At 38.9% G+C, this 26,524-nt stretch overlaps 3 protein-coding genes across 5 annotated transcripts in view; all 3 read left to right on the forward strand.

The window, feature by feature from the left end:
• Positions 1–34: 34 nt before the first annotated feature.
• Positions 35–9,302, forward strand: LOC139944639 (uncharacterized). 2 transcript variants are annotated; one of them, XM_071941700.1, is made up of 8 exons: positions 35–975; positions 2,524–2,574; positions 2,761–2,901; positions 4,668–4,761; positions 4,949–4,967; positions 5,265–5,306; positions 5,962–5,994; positions 6,318–9,302. In XM_071941700.1, the coding sequence occupies exons 1-8, from the start codon at positions 235–237 to the stop codon at positions 6,343–6,345; spliced, it is 1,149 nt and encodes a 382-aa protein (XP_071797801.1). In that variant the 5' UTR covers positions 35–234; the 3' UTR covers positions 6,346–9,302. The 2 variants fall into 2 exon arrangements, with proteins under 2 accessions (XP_071797801.1, XP_071797802.1); XM_071941701.1 differs by lacking the exon at positions 2,524–2,574.
• A 719-nt stretch (positions 9,303–10,021) lies between these two features.
• LOC139944381 (uncharacterized) lies at positions 10,022–17,667 on the forward strand. 2 transcript variants are annotated; one of them, XM_071941385.1, is made up of 5 exons: positions 10,022–10,104; positions 14,383–14,652; positions 15,595–15,666; positions 15,783–15,947; positions 16,682–17,667. In XM_071941385.1, exons 2-5 carry the CDS (start codon positions 14,383–14,385, stop codon positions 16,856–16,858), a joined length of 684 nt encoding a protein of 227 aa, XP_071797486.1. In that variant the 5' UTR covers positions 10,022–10,104; the 3' UTR covers positions 16,859–17,667. The 2 variants fall into 2 exon arrangements, with proteins under 2 accessions (XP_071797486.1, XP_071797487.1); XM_071941386.1 differs by having other exon boundaries at positions 10,090–10,183.
• Positions 17,668–19,523: 1,856 nt separating this feature from the next.
• Positions 19,524–26,524, forward strand: part of LOC139944482 (TPR repeat-containing protein DDB_G0287407-like) — a 31,524-nt gene continuing 24,523 nt past the window's right edge. Inside the window, exons 1-2 of the mRNA XM_071941509.1 lie at positions 19,524–19,728; positions 25,802–25,975. Of these exons, the coding sequence (XP_071797610.1) occupies positions 25,844–25,975 (132 nt within the window). The 5' untranslated portion in view covers positions 19,524–19,728; positions 25,802–25,843. The remainder of the gene's footprint in view (positions 19,729–25,801; positions 25,976–26,524) is intronic.

The following is a 26,524-nucleotide window of genomic DNA, read 5'->3' on the forward strand; positions in this document are numbered from 1 at the left end:
ACAGTAAAATTGAACCTCCATTTTAAATCAGAATTCCTACTAATAAAAGTGGTGACGAGTCACACGATATGTTTATAGACACTTGGTGTGATCTGTAAACTCGAAACTCAAGTGATCCAGACTCAATTGATCCTGGTAAATAAAGATACCTTGACATTTTCTCCAGGCAAACGTACACCTGGACAAATCCTGCGTGAGCAAAATTCTACAACTATATAGTAAGCAGGCTAGACCATGGCGTGCAGTACTATGCCCAACCTGGATCCATTCGTGTTTGACCCGCAGAGTGATGAGCCCACCGCTCTCAGTTCCAAATGGGACAAATGGCTGAAACGTTTTGAAAGAGCTATGGTCGGTTATGACATTAACGGAGCCAAAAGAAAGCGGGCATTGCTATTGCATTACGGAGGTGAGCATCTTGAGACTGTTTTTGATACACTTTCTGACACAGGAGATGAGAATGATTATGAGCAGGCGATAGAAGCTTTGACGGCTCACTTCGTTCCAAACCCCCTCCATGAAACTATCATCTTCTTCAGGAGTTTGAAACAGAACCCGGAGGAAAACGTTGATCAGTTTTGTACCCGTCTCCGAAATGCTGCAGAAAAATGTGAGTTTGGTGATCTGAATCGCCAACTGATCATACAATTCAGTATAGGATGCTCTTCAATAGAACTTCGGCGTGAAGCACTTGACAATATTCTTGTCGATAAGCCGTACAAGCTACCACAGCTGTTAGACTTCACACAGTCCCTTGAATTGACAAACAAACAAGCCGGTGCCGTTCAAAACCAAACCGTCATTCAGAAAACCCCCGACAAACTTTCTCAGAGTCAGACTCAACACATCGGTGACAAACCTACCCGTCATGAGAGCAAAGAGCAAGGAGTTCTCTATGATGAGAGCAGACACAAGCCACTGAACGACAGTACCAAGAATAGACCTACACAGCAAAACGGAAATAGTGTAACTCCGGTAAGCTAAACCATTAACTTGTATGCCCCGCCGGTGTCCGATGCATTTGTGTCCGCCATGCAGAACTTTCCGCTCCGGACACTTTTGGATATGCAATCGTGACCGGGGCTATGCATAAATCGTCCGGCGGACATGTACATGACTGTACACGTATGTGCGCGCGTAAGCGAGCGTGCATGCACTGAACATACGTATATGCAGCATGAATATTCACGTATTTTATGATTGTATCGAACACCCAACGGCCGAACATTTCCCATGTCATTCAAGACACACTTGGCTTGAACAAAATAAATGGCCAACGTGTTCCGTCGACCAGGGCGTTTAATTTACTGCAAGGACGGTTTTGCACGGGGGGACACAACTACATATGCAAATGTGTCCGGGCGGACACAATTGCATTATGCAGCGGCGTCCGGGCGGACACGATTGCTTATGCAATAATGTCTTCCGGATAGTATTGCAAATAGGACATAATTGGAGTTCAGGGATTACAGTGTTGTCCAGAAACGCCGGGCCGGTGATTTCGCCAGCTACTTGGTCCTTTTGATTTCGCCCCCCCCCCCCCAGCTTTTGCCGCCTCCAATTTAATTTTCCCCAGTTAAAATTACTGTCAACGACTGGAATTTTTCAAAAATGAAAACGCCGTATTAGACACAGACTTAGCGCGAACCATTCTGGCATCCTGCCATCGCACCTGGCGTCACTGCAACACCTTCTCCAGTGTACTTTGTTTTTATTTTAAACATTATAGCCGCAAGGACTGCAAATAGAGTATTTGCTGCTCCGACGGGGCAACCCCCGCCCAACTGTAGCAATTGTAAACATGGTTGACAAAAATGTTAGTAACAGTTTACAAGGGTAAATGGTAAAAATAACATTTGAAATTGGTCAAAGTTTAGTGTTGTGCACAATCAGTCAGGCGGTATAGGAATATGTTACAAAATAAAATTTACTCAGTTCATTTTAACGTGAAATACGGTAATTATCCTTAATAATAATTATAATAATAATACTACTAATAATAATAATCATAATTTATTCATTTGTATTGTGCCCAATCCCATCAAATATACCCAACCAACCCACAAACGGCTCATCAGAGAGAAAGATTTCCAACTCTGAACAAGAAAACCAAGGCTAGTGATAAAACAAGTAGAGCGGGCTCCCTGGGTGCAGTAAGTGATTTCACATAAGTGTATGCGAGTTGCCAAAGTAAAGCTTTATTATAAAGCCCAGTTGATAGAGCGCTACGTTCATCCGGTAGTCGCAGGTTCGAGTCCCTCTCTCCTATCAATTTGTTCAATCAAAATTAATTTACCAAGTCAGTTTCCTTTGAGATTTGGTTATAACTTTATACAAATGTTGCCATCAGCTTTGTTTGTTCAGGGATGCCACAATTTTTGGGGGGTATAATTCTGATAAAAGAATTTAGTTATATTTTGAAATGAAGATTGTTGTCGTAGATGTAATGTACCCTGTCAGTCACTTTCTTGTGGTTTGACTATTACTTCTGACAAAGGTTGCCATTTGCTTTGTTTCTTAAAGGGGCGTTCTCCACATCCTGCCTCTGGGAAGAAACCAACTCTTTCTACCCCGGTAAGTTGCGTATTCCATAATTCATAAAACTGGCACGGGAAAAAATGGCTTAATTTAGAAGTAGTATGGGAGACTTTTGAGCGGTTGCTATCACTACTGACGCCTCGAAATGCACGTCATGCAATTTATTGAACAAAAAGCACCATTTGATGCTGACAGCTTCTTCATTTTCTTATCTGATAACAGGTTTCAGTGTCAACCTCCAAACAATTGTTGCATAAAAACGGCCAATCAAAGAAAGCAAAGTTCAATCCTGAACTGGAAAAACAGTTATTGCAGAGTTACGAGGAATTGGAAGATAGCAAACAAGGAAGCTACAAGGCTGCGGTACGTATTTTTTTAAAAGTTGCTTATAACGAAAGTTATATGTGAACTGCATAACAATTATTGCACATCAGTCACACAGCAACAACTTTCCAATTAAATCTGATAAATTTCTTGCCTAACGCTAACAAAATAGTGATCTGTTGTGTGCGCTGGGCTGCCACGGGGGAATTTGTGCTCCCAAAAGTATTGTAAATTTTTCCTTTTTCGTCTGCAAAATTGTGTTTCTGTTGTCACAGCCTGAACTGTAAGTGTTTGTAGAACATTTTGATGTATGATTCTCATCTTGATTCATCGCCATCTGTGAGAATTTATGACTTGTATTTTTACTTTGGATGTGTATTTCAACGTGCATGACTGTAAAGGATATGTACTACATGTACCAGCATGACGATTAAGTACACCATTGAACATTTGTTAAGACTACGGCATTGTACGAAGTCATTCTCCCGTGTTTTTTTTACAGAAACGAAACCGTTAATGCTACTCTCACATAGGGAGAATACGCTACTGAATGTGCTTACGAACGGAAATATTTAACAATCGCTCAAACTTCGCAACATTCGCCACAAATTCACTACGTTCACAAGTCATTCTGCACCTCCTTACGAAGATCGGTCACTTTATGCTGCTCTCACACGGCGAATATGCTAGCGAATTATGCTATCGGAAGGACATATTTGACAATCGCTCAAACTTCGCAGCATTCGCCGTGTCTTCGTAAGCGTTGGTAACAAATTCGGAACGCACAAAAATTATTCCCCACCTCCTAACGAAGATCGCTCAATTTACAAACCGGTTTGTTAATTTCAGCGAATGTTGCGAAGACGGTCATTCGGCGTGATTTTCGTTAGCATTGGTAACGTTGGTAAAGCGTGCATAAGCGTTTGCAACGTTCGTAAAGGCATTGACAAGCGTTGGTAAGCATTCGTAAATATTCGTAAGATATTGGTAAGGAGTGGGCCGACCGAGGACGATCGAGGGGTGAGACCGATATGAAAATATTCACTATCCAACCGCCATTTTGGACGAATTCTACGCGCAGTTCAAATATTCATGTTCGCAAGAACATTCGCCATTCTGTGAGAGCAGCAATACGACGCGCTTCCGTACATTCAGCGAACGTTGTGAAGACGGTAATTCACCATCGATTTGCGTAAGCATTTGGTAAGCCATTGGTACTGTTGGTAAAGAGTGCGTATTATGCGTAAGATATTGGTAAGGAGAGGTTTAAGGACGACAGAGAACATTCACTATCAAATCGCAACTTTTGGGCGAATTCATCGCGAATTTCAAACATTCGTATTCGGAAGATATTCGCCCAAGTGTGAGAGTATAGCATAAAGGAACACGTTGCCTTGGATCGGTCGAGTTGGTCTTTGAAAAGCGTTTTCAACCGTTTGTCATAAAATGCATATGATTAGATAGACATGTTAAAAGTAGAATATGATTCCCACCAGTATCACTCGAAATTGCGTGGTTTTCCTTTGACCTCGTCGACTAACACGGTCGGCCATTTAAACTTGACTCCCATAAGTGGCCGACCGGGTTAGTTCGTATAGGAAAACCACGCAATTTTGAGGCAATATTGTGTGGATCATTGTATTCTACTTTTAAAACGTCTTACTAACCATATGCATTTTATAACTAAACGGTTACAAACGCTTCTTAAAGACCAACTCGACCGACCCAAAGTAACGTGTTCCTTTAAGAACGGATACCTTATACCAATAAGCTCTTACTTGATTTCTCATTTCAATAATTTTCAGGCAATTTGTATCTTGGAAAACAACCCAGATTTGGCTAATTTTACACCGTCACAACTGGCAGATAAAATTCGTCATTTAGTGAAAAATAAAAAAGGTAAGATAATACTAAAAAGTAAAAGGAGAAATTTATATAAATTTCAAGGGCCAAACGGGGGAAAAGTTGAAAAAGAATAATAGAATAAACAAAAATAACAGTTCTTAATAATATGGGGTTATTCGTTTAATAAAATATGCATCCTTAGTAATTTTAAAAGTTTTCTATTCTGTGTTCTTTTTTACAGATCAGAAGAAGACTTCAAGGTATTTGCAATAAATTTGGTTACATGATTCACTAAAAAAGTTAAGTGTAATACCAACAACCATTAGCCACACAGACAGTGAAATGATTAATGTAAAAATTATAAAGAAAACATTAATTATTCTCCGAAACCTGAAATGTTGCACCACCGAGGGGATTCGGAGAGGTTATTTGGAATGACGGAAACAATTAATGAAACAATTAATTTGTTAGTTGTTCGCTGAATTAAACAAAACGAATGAACTATAATAATTGATTTAACATACGTTATGTTTGTATTCATCTCCCTTTCCCTCAAGATCTCGACGTGCTAGCCGCAAGGCGGAGCTATCTGATGATGAGTAAGTATAAGAAAAAGGGGCTAAAAGGGTTTTGACGAGTTCTTAAACTGCCTTAAAAACCTGCAGGGTCGTGGCCGTGCGATATGCCCTTGCCTTCGGCTTGGGCCTTTGTCGCACTGCCAACATCCTGAACGGCAGTTTAAGAACGAATCACTACTCTATTATTCCCATTCATGGTAAGCCCTCTTGGTTACAAGGCGTTATAGTAAGAAACTCTGTAAAACTGATCCGTTTTCCTTGAGCTCTGTACGTGTGTTGCACTTTTATGACTGACAGTTTTTGGATATGCATTCGTGCGCGTAGTTGCATGCATCTAAATGTATCAGAAAACAACCGGTTATAAACAGCCCCAGCTGGTCATAATCAATCGTTTAAACATCACACGTGAATAAATACCCGGACAGTCTATCCATTTCAATTGGTCGAGAGGGTATCACGTGGGGTTGCTTATCGCACGACCAGGTCCCCGTCACATAATTTATTTTGGATCCGAACATGATGCAGGTGTTTGAGCGGGCTGGGTCTCCACAGGTGCGCCGAGTTAATATGGAAAGCCGGAAAACAATAATATGAAACAGTTTTGATTCACAGTATTCACTGAAATCAAAATAACAATCTAGATTGATTTAACTTATTTTCATTTCTCGTTTTTAAGGCTCGAGTTTATCCGCGAGCAATGCAATGATGAGTAAGTGTTATCTAAGTAATTTATTATCTATTATTAGTTAGTTTAAATTTTCGGTAATATTTTGCACAAAACAACGGCTCAAAAATTGTTATGATTGCAAGCTAATTATAGATTTGGTCATAGTTAAGATATATATTTTACTGTGTGCATCAACTTTGTAAATAAGTATCAGAGGTTTTGAATCGAGAAAACACGTCAAACCCTTTTCTGAAAAAAAATGTATGTATGTGTATTTATGACAAACATGAACCACGAAAATACCCATTACATTTTCGTTCAAAATTTAATCCATTAATTTAAACTTTTCATTTTACTTACTGTAGGCCCAAAAACTCTGAACTATTCTCATAGCAAGGGTGAAAAGTTGGCAGCCATAAAGGATGAACAAAACATAGCGCCACCAAGCGACCCGTCCCTCGGAGGTAATTTTCAAAAGGGTTGCAGTATGAAAAAAGCTGGGAAACCGTTCGTACCAATTACACTTGCAATGTAAATGTGTAAAATGGAATGTATGCCAGGTATTTTTGTTGTTGTTATATAATACCTTTGTTAGGAAAAATAATGTGGACAGAGGTTCAATAAATAATCACTATACGATTTGAAAATTACACGAGTAGGATTTGAAAATGTGCATGGTGGGAATGCAATCTGGTGAGGGTTGGAGTTACACCATGTACTTGAGTAGGATTTGAAACTTTGCATGGTGGAGATACAATCTAGTAAGGTTTGCGGTAACACCATGTACATGAGTAGGATTTGAAACTTTGCATGGTGGAGAAACCATCTAATAAGGTTTGCAGTAACACCATGTACATGAGTAGGATTTGAAACTTTGCATTGTGGATATACAATCTAATAAGGTTTGCAGTAACACCATGTACATGAGTAGGATTTGAAACTTTGCATTGTGGATATACAATCTAATAAGGTTTGCAGTAACACCATGTACATGAGTAGGACTTGAAACTTTGCATGGTGGAGATACAATCTAGTAAGGTTTGCAGTAACACCATGTACATGAGTAGGACTTGAAACTTTGCATGGTGGAGATACAATCTAATAAGGTTTGCAGTAACACCGTACTTGAGTAGGATTTGAAACTTTGCATTGTGGATATACAATCTAGTAAGGTTTGCAGTAACACCATGTGCATGAGTAGGATTTGAAACTTTGCATGGTGGAGATACAATCTAATAAGGTTTGCAGTAACACCGTGTACATGAGTAGGATTTGAAACTTTGCATGGTGGAGCTACAATCTAGTAAGGTTTGCAGTAACACCATGTACATGAGTAGGAATGGAAACTTTGCATGGTGGAGATACAATCTAGTAAGGTTTGCAGTAACACCATGCAGACCTAGCCCTGGCGGCCTTACTTTCGTTTTGTACTACTGTTCCTGTGTACAGAGAAAGAGTCATATTATAGGGCTACATGTAGACCCTACACATTATGGGACTTCAATCTTTACAATTTAGTAAGTAATTCAACAATAGAGGGAGGGGTGCGAATTGGGAGAGCTACATTCACCACCTTAGGATCCAAATTAAGCCATAATGAGGTGATGTATTTAAGAATAGCTATGCATTTCGTTGCGTTGATTGACAATTTTGTTGAATGAGAGATGTCGATGTTGTGCTGTAAAGGTATAGTCTTACTGGAAATAGAATTTTTATTTTTTAAACATAAGAGTATATGTTAAGTAACAATAAAACAAAATTCAGTTATTGTTTGTGATGATTTATATGTTTAAAAAAATAGATAAAGTTGTTTTGGGGTTGACTCCGCCTACCCCTTTTGTGACGTCAATCGAGGCAGACTTTGCCTTTAAGCGAAGAGTAAACACACGTGCAAAGTACATGCAAATCCAAGTCGTGAGTTTGTACGATTCTTTCATTTTTCCGGCAATGCCGACCAAGTGTATTGTTCCTGGATGCAGCAAAACAACTAAAGATGGGGGTCAGTCTGCTGTCTGCATGGTTGGTCAGATTCACAAGAGCAATAGTGCCTAGTGGTCCGGTCTGAGGTTGTGCAGCTTTTTTCTTCAAATATCGCGCCTCGATTGACGTCACGAACAGCGCCCTCTCGGGTCGGGGCCTACTCTTAAATTTGTAAATAGGCTAAGAACTAATTTTTTAGAAGGTTAGTTAACTGTTTATTCACATTCCACTCATCAAAACACATGTAATAGCGACAAAAGCTTTATTTTGACAAAATGCCACTACCAGGTGACTTTAAGGCATTACTTTAGGGATTATTTGTTTTATAAAGATTTTAGTCTCCATCTTTGGCCGTGTCCGAATAGGCAACTTCGGCTACAGCTACGGCTAGATCAGCGCGTCTGTCAGTGTTGAAGGATAGGCAGACGCTCGCGCCCTAGCCGTAGCTGTAGCCGAAGTCGCCAATTCGGACACGGCCTCATATTCAATGCTTGTAGGCAAATTAACTATGCATAATTATACGAATAATTACTCTATGCTATTGTAAATGTTCATCTCTTCGTAATTAGTGAGATTAGTAAGCCTAATTGTGATAGGTGTGGAGCATAGTTAGACTACTAGCTGGGTTAGGCACTTAGGTCTGTTTGTGTGTCCTTTTTTCTGTTGGTTTCTAAACAATGAGAGTAAATCCAACTTTTGTGTGGAGGAAGGATCGAGACCCGCTGATTTTAATAACAATAACTAGAGAGGATCGGATCGGTTGGTCAGTAGGATGTTAGAATGCTTTTTTTTTGGGGGGGGGGGCGGGGGTACAATTATAGTAACAATAATATTCTACTGTTGTATAAAGGAACGTTACATAATTGGTAAGAAACAAATACCGTGAAGATCACAGATTTAAATAAAACGAAACACGGTCTATGATGATGTTAGTGAAAAACATCCTTTGAAATAAATAATCTAATTTCGCGTTTGGAGTTTATCGCTCAGTGAGCGTTTTATTCATTTTTGTTTTGACATCGATGCAATGCATACAGCGGGTTTACGCTTTTCTTTCGTGATCTTGAACTTCAGCAAGTTTGTTAGTTTATGTATAAGGTGGATACCATAAAGTGCTTACACTGCCAGCATTTTTGCTAGCAAAACCAATTATGTAATGTTCCTTTCATTACAGCACATTGTTTGAAATGCACATTGTTTGAAATGCACATTGTTTGGATCAGAATTAACTTTAACAAGTAGGGTAAACTAAAGGTGGCTGGCTGTTACTTGATGAATGAATTTATCAAATTTATGGATCTTTTGTGTACCTGGTTTTCTTTGTAAGACGCTTTGCTGAAGAGTAATTTTGAGCCTGCAGTGAGCAACCCAAAACAATGTAGCAAGCCTACTAATTCCGAACCGTCCTATACAAATACTTAATTTATTTAAGGATTTTTTTTCACAAATTCTTTTGAAATCAACCTTTAGGTCCAGATTTCCAAAATGCAGAAAAATCACGAAATTGGGAGCACTGCCTCGATGCCATGCCTTTACTATGCCTAATTGTATACAAAAAGCGTATCACGCCTTTTGGTTTCAGAAATCAAATATCCCACCAGCATGGACCGTCTCTATTTCCCGTAAGATAGCGCGCGGTGTCTTGCTGCGCGTCTCGTTCACGATGACACAACTCTTATGCCGAACCTCAAGCACAACCTTTGAAACTTCCCACTCTCCCCCGCCCTCAATAACCGGATCTAAGAAAATATAAGCTGATGTAGCTAAGATAATGCTACCGTGGAAAAGGCTATCAGGCAATTATTAAAAAAATCACATCATAAAAGTATGACCAAGTTGACTGAATTCATTTCTCTGTTGCGGATGTGGATTTCCTACCACCCTGCCCCACTTTTCTTTCTGATCATCATCAGACTATCTTGATGCAATGTGGTTTTGTAAGACCACTTCACATGATCAAGATTTCCAGACCTCGCCAACATCCGTGTTTCGTAGAATCCTTCTGGGTGCCCCCCCCCCCCTCCGGTCACGTGACTGAGATGACATTAAACTCGTCATTATTGCCAGCACGCAGAGTGTATAGTTGATATGATAAGATTACGTGACGCTTTCCACCAAAGGAGACACATTTGGAAGAATTAAGAGAGACAGCATCAAGAAAGTTCAACCAATGTAAGTTTTTCAGCTAGTTTTTAAAGCTAGTTTGTGCTTTGACTTATATGCCTTGATATGAGAAGACAAATTAACGGAGGTCTGCTTCAATTAGTTTTACTATAATATTACCTTTTTACCATTATTTTGTTTTGCTAAAAAATAGATTTTGATTTAAAGACATTGGACACTATTATATTGGTAATTGTCAGAGACCAGTCTTCTCACTTGGTGGATCTCAACATAATCATAAAATAACAAATCTGTGAAAATAAAAAATTGAGCTCAATTGGTCGTCGAAGTTTCGAGATAATAATAAAAGAAAAACACCCTTTTTACACGAAGTTGTGTGCTTTCAGATATTTTTTCGAGACCTCAAACTCTATATCTGAGGTCTTGGATTAAGCTGGAGGAAAATTACTTCCTTCTCAAAAACTACGTTACTTCAGAGGAAGCACGGTCTCACAATGTGTTATCTACCAACCTCTCCCCATGACTCGTTACCAATTAAGGTTTTACGCTAATAATTATTTTGAGTAATTACCAATAGTGTCCACTGCCTTTAATGAATAGCCGATAAAGCACGATGGTTAGCGGAATTACTTGGGTGTACAGTATTAGACTTATAAGCAGCAATAGGACTAAATTCAGACGTAAAAATATGTGGACATTACCAAAGGTTCCATATACTTGTATAGTTGTGATAACCTACTATCTAGATTAACATTTGGCCCTCCACGACAGGTATGTGACAGGACTAAAGCCTATTCTTGAAACACCATTCATTGATGCCTGCAACTGGTATTTTTTTCTTTTCACGAATATACAAGTCTGTCACTCGTCCTGTTTCACAATAAATTCTGAATTACTTTTACCAATATTCCATCATCCATCTTGGGTTTGGTAATATTGTATTATATTTATATCCTAAAGAGAAAATACCGACATTTCTATAACTGTTTCTTCTCTGAGAAGTGAAGGAGCTGTCAGGTGGTATCTTTCTTCTGCTTTTACCTCTGGAACCCCGGTTCGAATCCCACCATTGATTGTGTTTTCAGAACTTGATTGTTCCGGGCCTGTAGTAATTCTCCGAGGTTTCCTCCCACGTCGATAAAAAAAAAAAACTTCGTTGTTTTCTTATCCTGTTTTCATCGTTGGTTTTGGGGGCTATAAAGTTCGCTTTTTTGAGAATCCTTGGCTTAAAGACACTGGACACTATAGGTAATTGTCAAAGACCAGTCTTCTCACTTGGTGTATCTCAAACTATGCATAAAATAACAAACCTGTGAAAATTTTAGCTCAATTGGTCGTCGAAGTTGCGAGATCATAACGAAAGAAAAAAACACCCTTGTCACACGAAGTTGTGTGCTTTTAGATGGTTGATTTCGAGACCTCAAATTCTAAATCTGAGGTCTCGAAATAAAATTCATGGAAAATTACTTCTTTATCGACAACTATGTCACTTCAGAGGGAGCTGTTTCTCACAATGTGTTATACTGTCAACCTCTCCCCATTACTCGACACCAAGTAAGGTTTTATTCTAATAATTATTTTGAGTAATTACCAATAGTGTCCACTGCCTTTAATCAGATATAATCAAATGAATTGAATGAAAAGGAGTCCGTGTCCTAAAATATTGCAATGGGGTAAAAGAATGCACATTTTTCGGACATCCTTTCCAGTCTCTCTTTAAAGGGAAGGTACATGTTTGGTAATAACTCGAAACAAATAATAACTTAAGAACTGACTTGGTAACGAGCATTGCAGAGATGTTGATAGTATCGAACATTGTGCGAAACGACTCCCGCTGAAGTAACGTAGTTTCTGAGAAAGAAGTTATTTTCCACTTAAATATTCGAATTTGATTTCAAGACCTCAGAATCAGATTTTGAGGTCCCGAAATCAAGCATCTGAAATCACACAACTTCGTGTGACAAGGGTGTTTGTTCTTCCAATATAACGTCGCAACTTCGACCACCATGATTTTTGTTCACTAAAAAATTAAAACACTTCTATATTGAAAGCTTTTTATTCCTATCTGAAAGCACACAAATTCGTGTTGTTTCTTTCATCATAATATTCTCGTAACTTCGACGACCAATTGAGCCCAAATGTTCACAGGCTTGTTATTTTATGCTTATGTTGGGATGTGAGATATAATATGATTGTGGTTTTTGATTCTTGCTAGAATCCGATAGCGGGAAATGCGGCGTGGATGGACCCGGTTACAGGAAACCATCAGAGTTCAGTTCCGTGCCGTCTGACCCTAAACCAAGGGGATGCAGTCAAATATTTAGATCAACTTAAAATTGCTTTTGAAATTGCTAGTTATCTCAGATTCTATCTTATCGGTAGAAATTGTGCCGTCCGGACAAAAAAAAAAAAAAATATGAGTGGATGTCATGCTTTTGAGACCCGGGCGGCTTGGGTGAATGGGGAACCTGAGGAAACACCATAGCAATTCGCGCACACTAGGAGCAAACTTTGTGTGGCTATTAATAATAACACTAACAATATTATTTATACAGCGCCTTATGCGAGGGCCTCAAGGCGCTTCACAGATGGAAAGGGTACACACAAATGACGGCAAAATTTGTGCCAGAAAATACAAGTCACCCAAGAGCACACAAATTTTGTGCAACAAGGTTTTTTCTCTTTTATTTATCTCGCAACCTCGATGATGACCAATCGAGTCAAAATTCCACAGATTTTCTGAATATTATGTTGGGATAGGTATACACCAAGTGAAAAGACTGGCCTTTGACAATTACCAAAGGTGTCCAGTGCCTGTCGAACAAGTGTTTTTTAACTCAGCCAAGATTCAATTAGCTACAACATGGCCTATCAGTAAAACTATGTGAACCGATATGGGTGAGGGGAGAGGTTACCAGTATGTACACTCTAAACGTATGTTTTTGTCATTTGAACTGGATATTTCTTGGAATATTATAAACATTATGGTGATCGTCATTTTTTTTTTCAACAGTAAATAAGGCTAGTTGTATTTGTTGCACAAAAATTTAATATTGAAATAAAAAACCTGACTCCACAAAATGGCGAAGTGTTTTGTTTCGCGAAATTTAACGAAAGCGAAACATTTATAATGTTTTTTTGTGTGGATCATTATATTCTACTTTTAATTTATAATCTTAGTGCAGTATAACCAACTTACTGATATAGACTCTTAATATTATTGTAACCATTACTTCCTCTTAGATACACGGCACTTTAATTCTTTGATTTGGCAACCGGCTCATTCAGAGGGATGTGTACATTTCCGATGCAAACTTTCCCGGACTCGTATGATGAAATACACTCACATTGAGCAAGAAATTGATAATTACTCCAGCTGTGACTCTTTTTTCCTCAGCCTGATGTGATCTTATTTTGTACCAGTCGTTCACTGTCACCAAGGACAGGGGAAGTGTCTTGGCTAAAGCATGGAAGATCAATGGTGTACATTAATTGTGTCTAGAGATTTGTAAATGTAATGTAAAAAATTAAAGTGACATTAAGGCCTGTTGCGAATTGACTCTAAACCAAAAATGTCCTCCCTGGATACTCTTTGCCCCCCCCCCCCTTCCACATGGCAGTTCGGGGGAGGGGGGGGGGGCACCATAAACTGGGGGAAACATTTTCCATGACACCACCTTTTCTGATCATCAAGTATGGTTTTGGTTAACGCGTGCGCATAACAGCTACCACCCAAAAAGGATTAAATGCTACGCATTCCGGGCGGATTTTCACCGGCAAAATGTGTTTAATTGTTTCTATGAAAAAGTATATAGGCTTTACAGCACTGGTAATGACTATAATAGCAAATTAAAAGTGGAAAGGTGGAGAAGCAGCGCATAATTTTTTATATCAAGTGAATCCATAAGGATCCACCTATGAGAGATCATTCGTAACAATCTCTTTTGAGTTTGGATGTGGTAAATAATGCTTTTTTTCCGGCCATACCGCATAACACAGGTTGTAATGGCTTCTGAATTATATGTCCATACACACCGAACAAATGGCAAACTTACTGAGACCGTCAACTTCAGTTGGTATAAGCACGCCGGCACGTCAATCCGGAGGTCACAGGTTCAACCCGCTGTCATTTTCCCCGATTCAACAAAAATATAATTTTGTAATATTAGTTGCTGCTAACTATAATAGGGGCGTGTCTCTCTTTACTTATCATTTATAGTCGTCACATTCATGATTGTCCTGAAGTACGGGGGCAGATCTGTTATCAAATTTCGGGAAAGACGGGCCATAACTATACAAACATTCTCTCTCATATTATCCCCACAGATGGCCGACAACCACACTCCAGCTGGATCTTCCACTAGTACCACAGCCAACATTTCAACCGTTCCACAACCACAAGACGCCCAAGTACTCCCCTCCCAAGCTCTCGAAGGAAAGTTCATGCTGTCTCATGGTGTCCGCCTCAGTGTAGTAATAACATCAGCATGTCTTGCAGCATGTGGCTTGGCATTGATAGTATTGGGTGCTGTCGGCAGCAGCAGCAATTTTTTACAAGGTCTAAGTGGATTGAATGTTGTTGTTACAGGAGTATCAGTGAGTAGCCTATTATTTTCACTATGATTTGGGGGTGACCGGCTTCTGACCCGAATACAGATATTGAAGTAATAGGGAGACCACCAACATTTGAGTTAGATTGAAAAGCTCAGTTGGTAGAGCGCCGGGAGTGGCACTGGAGATTATGCCCCCCACCCCCGCCCCCGCCCCCGAGATTCGGTCCCCTTAAATGGAACAAGCCTCTTGTGCGAGCGCCCACTATTGAGTCGTCCTCCTCCTCAACACTGTTACAAATTTCCGTAAATTTACGGACTCCGTAAAGTGAAATTCCGACGTTATTTTACGGGCTTTCCGTAAATGCAAATATTGATAATGCTAATTAGCGTAATTAGAATCAACCACATTTTCACAAACACCTACACATTAAAGGTTCACGTAAGTTGATACTGTCATTTCAGTCACAGCCGTACTGTACACAATGTACAACATGTTCAAGGGACTTTTTATAACAACCTTTCAGGTAATTTGCTGCAGGAATACGGATTTTTTCCCTCGTAGCAAAATGACCGGAGAGTTTTTTTCATTCCGTAAAATATAAAGTCCCTTATAACATGTGTGTACATTGTGTACGCGGCAAAATTAATACTTGCACATACGGAAAAATCGTAAAACAACGGCAAAATTTTACTTTTAACAGTGCAGCCCGTGTTAATTTCCCATATGGGGCAGAATCTACGGCGGACGGAGTTCCCCGTGACACCGGCATGCCGCGATAGGTCGTTGGTTCAAGTCCCGCTGTATAGTCAGTTTGTTCTTTTTCACCCAGTCAGTTTATTAATTTATTTTATAATGTTTTGAATAAATTTAACCACACACTTGTCAGTTAAACTCAAGTCTGTTGATCATACAAACGGCATGATTGTCTTCTTATTTATCCTGACGTGATTTAAATTTTAATGTCCTTTGCTGTTTTTGATGCAGTTGCTTCTGGCAGCCAGTTTTGGGTGTCTGACATTCATCCAGAGTAAAGCAAAAAGTGTTGGACGACTTTTGGTAAGTAGGCAAGTTTATTTGAAAGTGATCTTTGTGATTATGAGTGTTACCATAATAAACCAACAATACATTAGCTAATAAAACTAATAATTAATTTGTAAAACTTTATCACACAGCTTATATGCGTTGTTGTGACGTGTCATACATCCGGGGCCTTTGCATTCCAGTCTATCATTATCTTTGGTCAACTGGTCGGAAGATATCAAGCCGAAACTTGTGACGTCATAACGCCCAATGGGGCGGGACTGAATTCAGATGTGCTTCCCTATTGTCCTAAAGATGTAAGTATTAAAAGTCAAACAAATTGTTTTGGGTATTCTCTTCTGTTTAAAGAGGGATTGGTTTTACAGAACTATAAACATCTTAAGTTGTTTTCTAAAACTTTTAAGATTGAATCTACAATTGTTGCCTTTTTGAAATCAAGTCGTGGTATAAATTTGGGCAAGAGACAAATCTAACTTTGAAAACAAGAAAAGATGCACAGCAGTCTGTAGTAATCACACTTCATAACATGTTATTAAACTTCGTCATCAAGTCGAACGCCATGTCGCTCAAGCCCCAGTGATCTTTGTCGTCCAGATGATTCGATCCAGCACGGAGCAGAGTTCCTCAGCGCTGGCGCATGACCAAGCCGGTGTCTCGTTTCAGAGTGTCTATGAAGGGAAGACATCTTCTCCCACGAGAAGCCTTGCCTTGTGTGGGTTCCCGGAAGAAGGTTCCCGGAGGAAGGTTGGGCAAGCAACAAGCTTGGAGTGGCTGAAATAATGCCCAGAAAGCATGAGGTGGCGTTCGCAGATCTTTTCTGTATAGCCAACCGGTGTCTCGTTTCAGGGTGTCAACGGAGGAGAGACATCTTCTCCCACGAGAAGCCTTGCATGGTGTTGGCTCCCAGAGGATGTTAGGCAAGCTCCGAGTGGCGGACACAGTGCGGCGTCCGCAGATCTTTTCTGTAGCCTTCGGCTAGCCAGCAATGGTGTTTTTATTATTGATATTTATTTATACTATTTTCTTTCAGACAAGTTTGGTGTTCGCTTCCTGCATTCTCCCACTCTCCATATTTGGATTCTTTCTCGGCGTTGTTTGCTCTGGCTCGTGCTACTTTGCAGCTCCTCGGTTGTTGTGCTGTCTCGTTGATATGTACAAAGGAGAGAGAGAGTTTATACCCATTCAGCAAGTTCCAACTAATGTTTGAAAGTTGTGCCAGTCATCGTGACGTCATGAACACATTGCTCTATGCAGGATTGATGATTTAAATGCAGAGGTGTATCAAACTTCACGCGTTACCATATTACATGACGCTTCAAAAGTGTCTTAAAGGCAAATTTCTTTGGGAGATAACTAAAGTTTTCTTTCTATTTGTGCGAGTGTGCTATGAAGATATAGGACTATTATATTAAGGTCAAAACAACTTCCTTGCGGTTGTTGTGTGTGTTTAAATAGCGGATATCACATAAGCTAGTCTGGCAATTTTATAATAATAGAGGAGTATTACGCAAGTAGGCTCACTGTCTTTGAAGTAGTTACAGAAGGACATGTCTGTAAAAGCTGGTGTACAGTAATTCACAAAAATAAGCAAGTAAATCAGGGCATGAGTATATCACAACGTAGAATACCATTATTGATATAAAATAGTGGGTATTATAGAAATGAAAAAAAAAAGAGAATTGTAAATACTCGAAAGTAAATCAGGGCATGAGTATATCACAACGTAGAATACATTTGTTGATTTTAAATAGTGGGTATTGAAGAAAGGACATCAACAAAAGAAACTCTTGGTAAATACACGGTATACCCGACACTCGTTAATATAATAGATCGCTGGGACTGGCCGAACGACCTCTATAATCACGGGAACATTGAAAAGAAGACAACCAAACCAAGAAACAAAAATCAGAAATGATATTCGGCACTTTATAATGTACTCTTTATATTAAAGGAACACGTTGCCTTGGATCGGACGAGTTGGTCTATGAAAAGCGTTTGAAACCGTTTGTTATGAAATGCATATGGTGAGAAAGATGTTTTAAAAGTAGAATATAATGATCCGCAGAAGTATCAATCAAAATTGCACGGTTTTCCTTTTACGTCGCGAACTAACACGGTCGGTCATTTATGGGAGTCAAAGTTTTGACTCCCATAAATGGCCGACCGTGTTTGTCGACGAGGTAATACGAAAACCACGCAATTTCGAGGCATATTTGTGTAGATCATTGTGTTTTACTTTTACAACATCTTTCTAACCATATGCATTCTATAATAAACGGTTACATGACGCTTTTCAAAGACCAACTCGACCCATCCAAGGCAACGTGTTCCTTTAAGCAGGACTTCTTTATAACGTGCTCTTTATAACGAGGTAGACTGTAAATATCGCAGAAAATATTACATTTAATACGGTGAATTTTACATAAGATGACGGAAGATGAGAATTTGGATATCACAAAAGTGAAAAGTAAAACTTCATAGTGAATATCATAAGATAGAATAGTTAGTACCTGTATTTGATTTTTGAGGCATACTATATTATAAGAATGACAAACGACCTGCAGGTCATTTTATGGGCTTAAGTGTACTTTCTTTATCCTCTGCCTATTGATGTATTGTATATATTGATTTGCTCAATAAAGATTGATTTACCTCCGTAATATAATATCTGTTTAACAAACCAACGGGAAGTTTTTGGGCAACATTACAAACATGAAAACGGCAAACAAGTCACTAGTATAAAATTGAGCATCATCAGTTGGATTGTGTTTATATTTTTTATGTAAAGTACTTTTATTTATTTCATATTGTTAAAACATTATTTATAATAATTGTTAAAATATTTTTTAGCTAGACGTCATTTCATGCCATCCTTACATGATTCTCAATTTGGACAATTTAATAAATCATGTCTTCGAACCATCTTTGATTTTGATGATTAAACTTTTAAGAGAAATGACATTTTCTATACAAAATGTATGAGTCTTAATGTGTCGAATCTAGTCCATTGTGCGAAAATAAGTCATGTGTAAATAAACCATAGAGATTGTAAATTAAAAACGTATTTGACTATCTTTATTTTAAAATTATTTGATTGTATTTCAGCACGTTCAATAAAAGTACCGCAAAGAATAGTGTCATATTTCATTCTAAACCACTATCATTGACAAGTGGATGGGTAGGATCTTGCATAGTTATTTGAATCTTAGAGGTAATGGCCGATTCAAAAATACTATGTAAATCTTTAAAGTCCAAGCCAATCGTTTTTGAAGCCGCTCTTATTACACGTTCCAGTCGGTGGCTGTCTTTGGCTCTAATTGATAACCATACCAGACACAAATGCAGAATGAGAGATTGGACTGGATAACACTTTCATAAAACAAATAAATGAAATAAAATATATAATATTGGGTTTAAGCTGAAAGTGCTCAAACATCCTGATATAGGAGGAACCAGGTTTGACAGTAAGGACACACTGGTGGCACAGACAGGCTGCAGGCCATGGTGGAAAAGATGATATTGATTCAAACCCTTCACCAAACAATACCCTTCTGCACTCTATCTAATAATATTTTAACAGAACTAAATAATCAATAGAAGATGAGTACCCATTAGGCCTTGATAAGAATATTAATTTTTGTTCCATCTAAACTGCCATAATGAAATTTATTCTACCCCCGCCGGCCCCGCCCGCCCCTCCACCACAAGGTAAACATACACACTCGTCATCAATAGCGTTCGACCCCGTGTGCACATCATTCGTATTTCGCAAGAGGGCCGTTTGGATAGTACTGACTCGGGGAAGAGGTTTAGATGTGCAAATTTTGGTCTGAAACCTAGTCTTCTATAACGGTGTAGAGATACAGAAAAGGCACCTGGCTGCTGCTCTGCATATTTTCAACAACTTTCACGAAAAATGAAGAAGTTCACGAGAGCTGCACAGCATCACTCAGTGGATTGGACCGATTTATGGGGCAACATCACTCTCTGTACTTCTCCAGTCATTACTCCACTGTGCTCATCAGTGCTTTAAGTTATGGTTAAATCCGTTAAATCTCTCATGTTGACATTGGAAAGGTAAACATAAATATTTTACTCAGAGATTTGGATGTTGTTTAGCAAGAACATTGGTTACCTAGACCCAGTAACTGGGGCGCTGTACTCCTTTTCAACAATTTTTGACTTTATCTGTCGTACTAGCGCCCCAGGGAATGGCACAGAATTTTAACGAATACCCAGTTTTTCGCGACACCCAGCCACAAAAAATGCCTCAAAATGACAAAAAGACCAAACAAACTAGCTCAAAAATCGCCTACTCTATTCTCGATACGTCTAGGATGTAACATCAGGCATTTAATTGTACTCACGATCATTTTTTAAACTCCAAATCGATGATTTTTAACTCCGCATCGTGGAGCGATTGACAAGTCTGCGATTTTCGGATGTGTATGGTAACGAAACATGGCGTCGCGTTGTGGGTGGATGTCCATCAACGGCTGTTTAATGCTACACTTGTTACAGGCGTTGCAGCGAATGCTATACATTGTACACGGGGATGGGTACAGGCGCTGCAGCTAGCGAGTGCCCACGTGCGTTCAATCATGGGCAACGTAACTTATACGGTGCCGGGTTGTTGGAAAAATATCAGAAAGGGGGTGAAAGGTTCTCAGAAAGGGAATATTGTCTGAAAGAGGGGATTTTTCTGGTCATCGCCCCCCCCCCCCAAAAAAGGGGGAAAAATATGATAAATAAATAAAAACCGCTGTACTTCATCTAGGCCTACGATTTTTGTGCATGGTTAAATTGCTTCTTATAATGTTTAGTGCTGCCAGTGTCACTGTAGAATTTTTATTTATTTATTTATCATCTTTTTTCCCCCTTTTTTTTCCCCTTTTTTTTTTGGGGGGGGGGGGGGCGATGACCAGAAAAATCCAGACCAGCAGACTTCATCCAGAACCATCCAGCTTCATCCAGCAGACTTCAGACCAGAAAAATCCCCTCTTTCAGACAATATTCCCTTTCTGAGAACTTTTCACCCCCTTTCTGATAATTTTCCAACAACCCGGCACCGTGTAAGTTACGTTGACCATGATTGAACGCACGTGGGCACTCGCTAGCTGCAGCGCCTGTACCCATCCCCGTGTACAATGTATAGCATTCGCTGCAACGCCTGTAACAAGTGTAGCATTAAACAGCCGTTGATGGACATCCACCCACAACGCGACGCCATGTTTCGTTACCATACACATCCGAAAATCGCAGACTTGTCAATCGCTCCACGATGCGGAGTTAAAAATCATCGATTTGGAGTTTAAAAAATGATCGTGAGTACAATTAAATGCCTGATGTTACATCCTAGACGTATCGAGAATAGAGTAGGCGATTTTTGAGCTAGTTTGTTTGGTCTTTTTGTCATTTTGAGGCATTTTTTGTGGCTGGGTGTCGCGAAAAACTGGGTATTCGTTAAAATTCTGTGCCATTCCCTGGGGCGCTAGTACGACAGATAAAGTCAAAAATTGTTGAAAAGGAGTACAGCGCCCCAGTTACTGGGTCTATTGGTTACCCAGGATACCGATCATGTATGATGTAGCCTAGTCCATTGGCCACCTTGTTGAGCTGTTAATGGCTCCGTTTTTAACATCGGTCTCATCACTGTCACAGTGATGAGACCGATGTCACAGTGATGAGACCGATGTTAAAAGCGGAGCCATTAACAGCTCAATAAGTCTATTCCTAGATCTATTTCGATTTCGTCCGGCTATCGTTATCGTCTCCCGTAACCTCATAATACTAGGTAGGTTTATCCTCTGCTTACCAGTTATCACGCTATTATGCCTTTTTCTTTGAATTGGGAAAAAAATAATGATGCCATATATCAACCGATGCCCTAATTATCTTCATTTGTTAATACGAAATATGCAAACATGTATTAAAACTTGAAGGACATTGAAATGTTCACACCACACACCGATCTTGGATGACTTCAAACTGGCCCCATTTGTTTTGAGTTTTTCCTGTTTTCACGGCAAACGAGAAAGTATGGTTTCCCGGTGAAGCCATACATGGAAGAAACATCTGCAGTGACTACAAGTGTTCTTTGAGACTCTGTGTAAGACTGTATAGCCAGCAGTTGCCTTCATTTTATTCAAAATATTTTTTTATTAAATTTTTAAAATTACCATGGTAACTTGCAAAAAATAAAAAAAAATAAAAAAAATATAAAAAGTGTGAATAATTACTGGCTTCAAAATCTGATTTCTATTTATTTTTGTTCTATTTTTTTTCTTAATATTTATAATAAAGCGTATAAATAAACAGTGATAATTGAATCAACAAGCTGATGTTTAAATTTTAATATAAATAATAGTATTGATACGAGGGTTACAAAATAAAAACCTCCAAAAATATTACAAAATGATATAAGGCACAGGCTTCTTTAAGCCTCGGTATTTTTTTTCAAGAATGCTCAGCAAAACATTCAGTCACATGATTTTGATCATCATGAATTGTGAATTGAAATAGGGTTTGATGAAACTTTTTCGGTGGGCAAATATTTTTATATGGCCTCAACATTATGACATATTTGTGTACCTTGTAGAAATGCCTAAAATACCAAACTTTTTGCATTTACAAGTGCAAATGACCAGTGGAGCCTTATGTAATTCTAAGTTTTGGTCAAAGAAGAGGAGACTCTTTGCTTGGTCAAAGAAGAGGAGACTCTTTGCTTGGCGAATAAAACCACACAATTTTTATCTTGGGACTGTTTACATCACGCACAGAGAGGTAAAAGATTTGCCACGATATTAGGGACACCTCGAAAACAGGACCTCCTACGATATATCTCTCATATAGTCTCACACGTTAAACAATGATGGTTCAATCATTGTTCAATGAATTTTGGAATCAGAAATCTCTCTTTATTTTTATTTTAATCTCGCCAAAATTAGGCTCTGTGTCCTTTGATATCTCAATGTCCAAGGGGGCGACCTGAGAACCCACTCCGCAATCTCAAAAAATGATAAAAATGATAAATTCTTACTGTAACTCAGTCCCCAACTAGACTACTCTGTTTTACCACTACACTACAAATGCTGATTGTCCCCGAACTCTGCCAAACGCATCGCGAAGTCACAACACGTGACGAGCGTGGGCATATTATTTTTTCCCCAAATTTTTCTCTCCAAATTTGACCAAAATCGCATGTCGTCATGGTCGTACATGCATTAGCAATGCCAATAGTGGATTATCTCTCGCAACAGAAAAAAAAACCTTTTAAGATTTCAACACACGATGAGGTGTAAGTGTCATTGTGAAAAGGTTGGATAGATGATTTAAAAAAAAATCATTTAGTTTATGATTGTGAAATTTTTTCCTGTTATCCTACTGAAAACACATGACAATAAAGGAATACAAGCTGTATTAAACAGCACCCCAGCTGGGTCTACCTCAATTTAAAATTGGCCTCCCTCCCCATCACACGGCTTACTTTTTATTACTACCGGTTTCTCTTTTTTAATGTTCATTTTTGACATTTTTATTATCTGTCGCGTATTTTAGGGTCCCAGTCAACTATCGTGTGATTAACGGTACCTGGATGCCCAGTTATAACAAGATTCACATCTCCAAATTCCCAGGGAGTGAAAAAAAAAAAACAGCTAAAAAAATTCATCAATTCAAAGTTTCTCGCAGTGAGTGAGTGAGTAAGTTACTAAAACTGTCAGTTTGTTGTGACGGTGTGTAGTTGCGATAATGTCAGGATCGGAGGAGGGTTACGTTATTGCAACTAGTGACTGTGGTGAGTGAGGACTACTTCTTTAGAAACTAAAAAGGCTCCTTGTAGTTTCTTTAGAAGTAAGTGAGGACTATAATGTATGACACGGGATGAAGGAAGGAAATTTCATGCCTTGTGGGTACTGACCGGTCCCTTCCGCACCTTGCAAACTCGGCACCTGTCGCAACCAAAATAAGAAAAAAAACCAAGTTTGTCACAATTAATCCCATGCAACCGTGATGCGAAAGACAGTTTGCTAACTCTAGAATAAAAGTCTTTTCAACAAGATATTATATTAACAATTAATTTACATTTATTTACAACAACTGGGGAAACTGCCCAAGGAGAGGGTTAGATCCCACATCAACATCATGGCCATTTATAAAATAGTTATTGAAACAAATACAATAATGCCTGATGCTCTCCTTCACACATGCACTTCTCAAGTCATTTCTTTGTCTGATTTCTTCTTCTCAAAAAATGGTGAATTACAAATTCAGAGTATTCAAAATACAGAGCTATTCAAATCCAATGCTCCATTTCCAAGAAAAATTTAATTCAAGAATTCTCCACAATTAGAATCAATATCCTCAAAAACAATAAGCAAAATCCTCAAAAAAAAATAAGCAAATTTTCAACTTACGATTTTCTCCTTGTTTCCAGACTTTAAACTGCCGATCTCTGCCGCCTCAATTCTCTGGCAATCAATTGCTTAAAATAACAGCCTGAATAATCTGTTTCTGATTAACCTTTAAATTGCAGTAAAACAACAACCTCAAAGGTTATAATTATAGCGCGACACTGTTGATATATAGGCACTTCCAAAGACCCATTCATATTCTCTCTATCTTTCTCTCACTCAAAATTTCATGATCCTTCTTCCATAAGAACCTATGTGAGACTACTGCCACTCCCTAAAATCTTGCATACCACAACTACATGCCAAGTAGCTCAATCCTTCAATGCACAACAATACATAATTATTCACACCAACCTGTGTGACCAGACAAGTACAAAGGAAAGTGAAGGCACTGATCTCTGCACTTCTATTCATAAACCAAGTAACAAATTAGCATAATAACAAGAGTTCACAACCTTTGGGGAGAAAAATGCATATTCATTAGTGGATCTGCCCCTGTAAACTTAAACATACATATTCATTAGTATATCTGCTCCTGCAAAATAAACACCATACATTAGAATGGGGGGGGGGGGGGTAATTCTGACAATGTTGACAATAGAAATACGATAACAACAAATAATGGTTTACATTAGTTTTAGCATCAACAATCATACGTTTAATTCCAGACATTGCTGCGTGCAAAGTCAACCAGCATCGGGTAAAAAATGCCCACAGTCGCCATTCTGCAAATCGCACCCTATTAAATCGCTTTTACAGCAAAAATCTGCTTAGCTGTCCATCGTCAACCAATACTTTCTCTAGATTTTCAAAGTCCAACACATAAAAAAATGGCAAAGCATTTCACCGATATGGAAGCAAAATTGTATGCAACATTTTAAAAACTGAATGCACGTTCAGCAAGTTTCCGGGAAAAAAAAATATATCAGACAAATTTTCCCAAAAGTTTGGAAGCAGTTATCACGAAGACTTATCAGCTACCCATAACTAATGGTTATTGCCAACAGTGTTACAAATGCCACAATGATAGGTTCAAACCAAGTATTCTTTTTTGTGTTTTTGTGTAAGAGAACAGGTCATGATTGATTGCTTGGTAATTCATTTTTTGTGGCTGAGTTTGTTAGGCAAAACTAGGCTGGTGCCGAGTCCGTACGGTGCTGACATTCTTGGGCTGAGTGGATGCCGAGTTTGCAAGGTGCCGAGTTTGCAGGGTGCCAAGATTGCAGGGTGCCGAGTTTGTGCGGTGCCAAAAGTAAAGGTCCAGCCGTCGCTTTCACAAAGAGTTAGGACTCGTCTTATCTCGAGTTAGGACGAGTAACTCGTCCTAACTTAGGTATAATCTTAAGGTCTACATGCTACAGTGCAGGGTTGGGACTCGTCCTAAGTCCAAAGATTAGTCTTAAGTTAGGAAGAGTTTTGTGAAATCGCCGGCTGCTCACACTACACAGTGATAGCGTGAGATTGGTCTTGGAGCATAACAATCTTCCAAGTTATAAAAAGAGTAAAGGGAACCCAATTATGATTACTCTCTGACCAAAGCCTTAGGTCATAAATATTTGTTAATCAAGTTTTGGGTTCCTCTTTGGCTAGGGCTTGGATGTAGGAATTAGTTCAGTGAACCAAAGAAACATGGGTTCAAAACAAGTTACGTATGTATTATTCTTCATTTTATTTTGTCTTCAACTCTGTATGATAACGAATAATCATGGAGTATTTATAATGTTTACTTTAAATCTCAGATCGTAGTCTTCAACTTAACTACTTTACGGGTGGTACAGAACATGCAATCTCAGAATGCACAGGAACGTCGCATCGCTCGTGTTTTCTGGAGCTCTCCCTTTGGAGGATTGGAAGAGGAACGGGAACTACTCACCAAGAAATACTGGCCCCGACTAGCTCACATGTGCCAAAAAGTATGTTGAAGACTTAAGTTTGAAGTGCTTTTACCACACTAATCAGACATGCAAAATGATATATTTGTTAGGCCCCCCTTGTAGACTTGGTAGTGTCTATCCTGATTTGTACTAGTATTGGCAATACGCTGGACTCCCTTCGCCTATTTCCCCTGTCGTCCATGAAATTGTCTGGGTCCTACTAAAAGCCATGGCAACAAGCCGACAACCGACAACAAGTCCAGAGTGCAGACATTACACCGACTTGAAACAAGTTTAAAATACCTAAAAAAAAAGCAAATTAACCAAAGACTAATAAGAACTATTATCTTTTTTTAATTTTTTTTATAGCTTTTATCAAATTTGGGGTTAAATCAAGAAGATTTGATTAGAGTGTAATTTGAACCAATGACCTCTGGTTTATTGTGCCTCTACCAATAGAGCTACAGTACAAGCCCTATGTTGGGTTCTTGGTGATCTCTGTGTTTTGTAAAGCTCCTTGTTCGGGGTCATAGGTCATACAAGTGTTGACTGGTGTGTAGCCAAGGATCACACTCAAGTTAACGATAC

The sequence above is a fragment of the Asterias amurensis genome, chromosome 11, assembly GCF_032118995.1.
Source record: "Asterias amurensis chromosome 11, ASM3211899v1".
Classification (NCBI taxonomy): domain Eukaryota; kingdom Metazoa; phylum Echinodermata; class Asteroidea; order Forcipulatida; family Asteriidae; genus Asterias; species Asterias amurensis.